The sequence below is a fragment of the Mucor mucedo genome (assembly GCF_025094135.1).
Source record: "Mucor mucedo strain NRRL 3635 chromosome Unknown EV154scaffold_51, whole genome shotgun sequence".
NCBI classification, from domain to species: Eukaryota; Fungi; Mucoromycota; class Mucoromycetes; order Mucorales; family Mucoraceae; genus Mucor; species Mucor mucedo.
In genome coordinates this window covers 144,486-150,725 of record NW_026252335.1, presented here as the reverse complement: position 1 = coordinate 150,725, position 6,240 = coordinate 144,486, and the positions used below count along the sequence as shown (strand labels likewise).

General features: G+C 35.5%; 1 protein-coding gene across 1 annotated transcript; it reads left to right on the top strand.

Moving 5' to 3' along the window:
- Positions 1–4,161: 4,161 nt before the first annotated feature.
- On the top strand, positions 4,162–5,011 carry EV154DRAFT_481893 (uncharacterized protein; the record flags this gene model as incomplete). The annotated part of the gene is made up of 2 exons (XM_051598439.1): positions 4,162–4,534; positions 4,926–5,011. The coding sequence occupies 2 exons, from the start codon at positions 4,162–4,164 to the stop codon at positions 5,009–5,011; spliced, it is 459 nt and encodes a 152-aa protein (XP_051457178.1).
- Positions 5,012–6,240: the final 1,229 nt, after the last annotated feature.

Genomic DNA, 6,240 nt, shown 5'->3' with positions numbered 1-6,240 from the left:
AACAACTCTGATAATAAACAGACATTTTTATAAAATAAATTTAAAATCGATGACAGAAGAACTACTCTTTAATACTTTTATTATTGTAATCTGAAATAAAAACAGAAAAAAAAGTTGTATTGATAAAGTTGATAGCTTCAATAGGATCGACATTGGGTAAGTCTCCAAATGTCGGAACTTCATTGCCCCTCCCCCCACAGAAATTTATAAGCGCACTAATGACTGATATTAAACAGACATTTTTATAAATAAATTCAAAATCGATGACAGAAGAACTACTCTTTAATACTTTTATTATTGTAATCTGAAATAAAAACAGAAAAAAAAGTTGTATTGATAAAGTTGATAGCTTCAATAGGATCGACATTGGGTAAGCCTCCAACTGTCGGAACTTCATTGCCCCTCCCCCCACAGAAATTTATAAGCGCACTAATGACTGATAATAAACAGACATTTTTATAAATAAATTCAGAATCGATGACAAAAGAACTACTCTTTAATACTTTTGTTATTGTAATTTGAAATAAAAACAGAAAAAAAAGTTGTATTGATAAAGTTGATAGCTTCAATAGGATCGACATTGGGTACGCCCTCCAACTGTCGGAACTCTATTTAGCATCCCACAGAAATTTATGAGCGCCCTAACAACTCTGATGGTAAATAGACTTTTTTATAAATAAATTAAAAATTCTTCACAGAAGAAATGGTTGCCAACATTGCATCTAAAACTTAAAGCTATTGCGAAGTTATCACAATTAAAACTGATGAAGTTCATAGCTTTTTAAAAAAAAGTTACAGTTTTAGCCATTTCCTGCTGTTTTATTGGCTGAAATGATTGTCGGGTGTTAAAATTTACCTTATGCTCTTTTTGTTTGTTTCAAATGATGGGCCTCCCCTATACTCCCCCGCTTAAATATTTCAACACCGATAATGTTTGATGGCTATCACTAAAATTTTTTGATAACTAAAAATGTAAACTGTTTTCGTATTATTGTTTAAAAACATTGTTACAATCGTTCTTCTGTCAGCGATTTGTAGAAAAATGTTTTTTGGGGTATAAAAATGGATTTAAAAAAGTACAAAAAATTTATGAGGTTTAAGCTTGGTGGCACGTTAATAAGTCTTTACTTATTTGTGACATATAATTTATGATCGACAGATGACAAGTAGATGACCAAGTGCCGACAAAAAATTACTTAAATTAATGCATCTACGTGACACGATCATGACAGTACCTTTCCTCCTTCCAAATCTTCACGAATGTTGAGCATGTCCCAAAAAGAAGATTGTGCATGGGATCAATAATGCTTTGTATAACAACATTAAAGTAACCCAATCGATGCAGTTCGGAATACATTGTTCCATTTGCCCTCACGAGGTCCTCTCTTTCTTTCTCAGTAGTGGCATTGCGCCAACTCGACGCCGCTCGCAAGTTGCTTGCTTTCGATCGTTGAAGCCATTTACTGGCAGCAGTGTTGATTCCGGAAAAAGCAGGTCTACCTTCAACCAAGGGGAATTGACCTTCACACTAGTTACACGGATGGCCACTGAAATAAGCTGCAAAACCAGATACTTTCCTGCAAGCAGGGATATCGTATGCCAACATCAACAAAGCACAATGGAGTTTAATCCCGTCAGTTTTCGCCGTTGTTTTCAACATCACTCCTCTTTCTAATTCTAAAAGCTCAGCAACCAAGGGTTTCAAGTACGTGTTGATTCGGTCCAGTTTTGGCTCTTTTCCAACAGGCGTAAGCCCAGCCAGGATGATGTTTTCTTCCTTAAATCGGTCTTCTGTTTTCCAATTATTGATGCACTTGGAAATAGCACCACAAGAATAATTTACATTATCAAAAGGTTGAAACCAGTCGACATTTAACGTTGCATACAACGGTTTCGCAGTGTTGAAAATAAAATGCCGGTGTTAACCATCAATGCGTTGTACATTTTACCATCATATATGTCGTAATACGTTCCTTCAACAACATCTTTTAATCTCCAATCATTCATTGTAGATTCGAATTCGGGGCGAAGCTTGAACTCTTGCAACGAACTTTTGAGAGACTTGTAGGGGTAAACAAATTTGGGCTTGTAGATGCTGTTGCCATTACGTTTCTTTACCTGCTCAAACAAAAATTCATCACAAACATCACCATCCAGCCAGACAAAAGAACATGATTGTTGAGAGGGTGTTTTATCCTGCATTATAATAATTAGACGTTGATTTTAAGAACGTTAATTATTATACCTTGGTCACTTCAGGAGCATAGATTGAATGACATTTTCCGCAAACCGTATATCTGGTAACACCAGCATCCCAATCACCATTAAAATGTTTCTCAACTGTTTTGAACGACTTTGGCAAAGCAGATTGATTACTATCATTGGCATCCTTCAAAGCGATGTTCAAAAACTGGAGAAGGGTATCAGCAGCTTTATCAGTGAGGCTTTCCTTAATCTTAGAACTGGCAGCAAATAATCCATACATGTCTGCTCTGATTTGTGCCTCAGTTGTTTTAGGATCGACATTCTTCTCGACGTTTGTTTCAATATTCCCATCGGCACAAACTTCCTCTTCTTCTTCTCCTTCGTCGTCATCGTCATCGTCATCTTCCCCATCAACTACCATGCTTGCATCTTCGGCTTCTTCGATATTGTCTTCATATTCTTTGACATTACTGCTGCTTACGTCATTCATGATATCTGTCTGTAAAATTAGTTTGCGATGAAATTTTTTTTTTTAACAATGTGCATGAACCTTGTTTAACGGCATTACCTCAATGTTGGGAATGTCCTCTTTAATCTCATTCGATCTTCGACGTTTTATTTAGGCTGTTAATATTTTTTTGGTTTTCACCTGAAGAAAGTAATGACATGTCTTGCTGTTGTTACTACCAGACATTAGTGCATTGAAACGCATTTGTCGTTCAAAATGGTAACTGTAGCTGGTGAAGCGGAACTCGACTCCTTGAGGATTCTTTCTAAAGCATTGGTTCATTTACAAAGATGAAGAATCTTTTTAACAGAAAATAATAAAAAAATTCTGAAAGGGAAAAAAAGACCTTTTTTATGATGAGATGATAATTTTATTTTTAACTGTGAACCTTTTTTTTTTTAAATAAAGTTGACGCCAGCCCTATTTTCCTCTATATTAAAGAGTGTATTTACGATCGAAAGTCTACATTATTCATGATATCTTCGTATCATATATAAACAACCTGTTTTACTTTTAGGGCACCTAGCAGTGGGGCATAAAATGTAAAATTAAGGTTTTTGCCTCGAGCAATCTCCTGAACCTTTTGTTTGTTTTACCTTTACAATTTCCAAAGAAGAAAATTGATATAGCAACAATCATCTATTTTTCCTTCTTCAATAAAATAAACAATGCCAGATATTTTGACAAGGAAGAAATCATACAGAGAAAACAAAAAATATCTATCCAGGTACACACGACCTTTTTAGTGCTCTTAAGGGTAAGATTTATTTTTAAGTATAACTGCTGCAGTGCTCTTACTCTTCTGGTCTAACCCCTTTTGTGATTTCAGATTACCATCGATTAGAATTTATTGATACTACGGTCTCCAAAAACTACTTTAAAATTGAATTTAAAAAAATCGGTTCACTACAACGCGATACCCATTTGAACGATTATTAAATATTAAACACCATAGCTCCTTTTTTCGTACGACATTATTCCCTTCAATTTTAGATGGCTTAAACTATTTAACCGGCTTCTCATTTTTTCATAAAAAAAAGAGGTACCAATTTTCTAAAAATCCTCCACCAGTTCCATGCAAATAGAGACTGTTTCTTGCACTGGTTCGCATGTAGATCGTAATAAAATATATAAAAACTTGCATGCTTGCGCTGGCTTCCTATCATGACTCTAACGGTAATAACAAAAATGTCATTGGAATGCTCTACAGAAAATAGCATCTTAGTACGAGGTTTTTAATTCGGGTTTGTGGATCATGCCTCGTCAATTTAGGTTCGAGTATATTACTTTTAACGTATACCGTGATTTTGTCGTCGAAAGCTTTAAATCACCGTTCCTCTTATCTTCCAATCGGAATTTAGGAAACCCTACAAATTTTTCTCGATAAGCAATAAGTCCGGGATTTTTTTTTTTACTCTTTTTTCTCTTCTTTCGTTAAAGCTTTTGTAATGAACAATAACGAAATATATTTTTCTAACGAACAAAGCAACATGATCGCAGAATTGTTCTGTACCGGTGAATTTGGAAGGGGACTGGATCAGTCAACTGGTCTGGAGTTGCCACTGTTGGATATACCTACAGTGGTTGACCCAGGCCAGTTGGCTGAGACAGTCATTCCTGCTCTGCCGGTTACCCATACCCTTGCACCCACTGAAGTAAGGACAACAACAAGTACAGCCACAACCTCCTCAGCATCAGCCTCCGTAAGAGCAGTAGCAGCTGCATCACTAGCCGCGGCAGCAACAACAACTACCACCATAAATAAAAGAAAGTCGTCTTCTTCTGTCTCTTTGGAGGCCCAACGCAACAAGAAACAGAAAAGTATGTTTGCTTGCTCTTTCTGCGACTTTGTTTGTAACCGAAAATACAACTTACAAACTCATGTTGTATTACACAATAAAAATCGTATAAAAAAATACCAATGTACCGATTGTTTTCGTGCTTTTGACCGCAAAGCTGACCTCAAGCGGCACAACACAAACGTTCATAAAAAATAATAAAATTTATATTTTATCTATACCAATCCTATGTTTCTTCAATCTTGTGTCTGCATAGTTTTTTGTTCTTTATTTTGTCTTAAACCCAAAAATTCGAGAAGCCATAGCAAAAATAATATCTTCGGTATGTTTCCCTGGGTTTACTTTTCGACGAAAGGCAATGAGTTTTGCCTCTGTTTAAAAAAACTGTTTGAGAGGTTTATGAACAACCATAGATCATATAGAATCAGAAGATAAACAGTACTTAATATGGATATTGGTCGATGTATTGTATTGTTTGCTGTCCCATGCCAATGTCTAAAATATGACGTTCGAGGGAGAACGAATTCAAAGTAAAAAATTTTTGCTTGCTACCATTTCAGAAGATCTTGCAATAAATAAAAATACTAACAATGATATAATGTCATTACTTCGTTAGACAGCCCTTGTTCGGCAATAGGCCAACTTCAAGTTTTATGGCTTTTTTAAAATGATGCTGATTATTCAATGAAAGGTAGGAAAACAAATACAAATGTTCACAATTCTATTCATTGCAATGTGGTAATTTACTAATGATGCCCGGGAATGTTCTTTTCTAAAAGGGTAAGTTAAACGCAGACTGTTTTCACGAAAAATATTAGCGTTATGAAGGGACAGAATTTAAAGCGAATTTAATATTTCCTTTATGGTTTCCTGTCTTAAATATCACAGTTGACCAAAGACGACATTATTGCAAAAGCTCTAATGTCAACATGCTAATTTAAAGGTCATCTATGGATAAACTTATTAGAGCAATTGGAGTTAGATAATATGTGGTATACTTGTATCTCTATAATACTTACGTATGCGGAGTCTACGTGACAAAAGTAACCCCCGGTCCTTTTTTCTTAAAAGGTTTTGCACAACAGTCTCAAGGGAAAGGAATTGGGAAAACAAGTACAATTAACCCATTTAACACTCAAAGAAACTAAAAAACCGACCCAGGGCATTTGGCAAAGGTTGTTCAAAAAAGAAATAACTGTCAGGTAGTGAATAAATTGTTGGGCCTTATAATCGTAATTTTTATTAATGCCCGAATTTACCGTACAAGTTTAAAAAATATCTAGAGTTAACACAAAAACGTTTCTAATGAAAAAAACATTGAAAGCTTCGATTACCTCGATCCCAATGAGTGTTAAAATGCGGTCCAGAATAATTTGAGCTTAGCTAATATTACAGAAGCTGACCTATGACGTTAATTATGAGACACGAGTTAACCCCAGTATGAACGTAAATCTTTTTGAACCTTGGTCCCAAATCATCAAACAGTTACAGACGACGGCCGGAAGGAATTCCATAGCCTTTGCCTTCCTCCTACTTCACTGAGCGGCTATAAATTAGATAAATCAAAGCTTACTTGTTACGAATAAAATACGTTTTATTTTGTGTGTGACTTAAACCTAGGGTTTGTGCGATCTTGCTTGGGAGTCTTGATACTAGGGGAACATCTATTCATTATGACAACAAGATTGGCAGGATTCCAAACCCTAACACAGTAGCTCCAAAGCAACC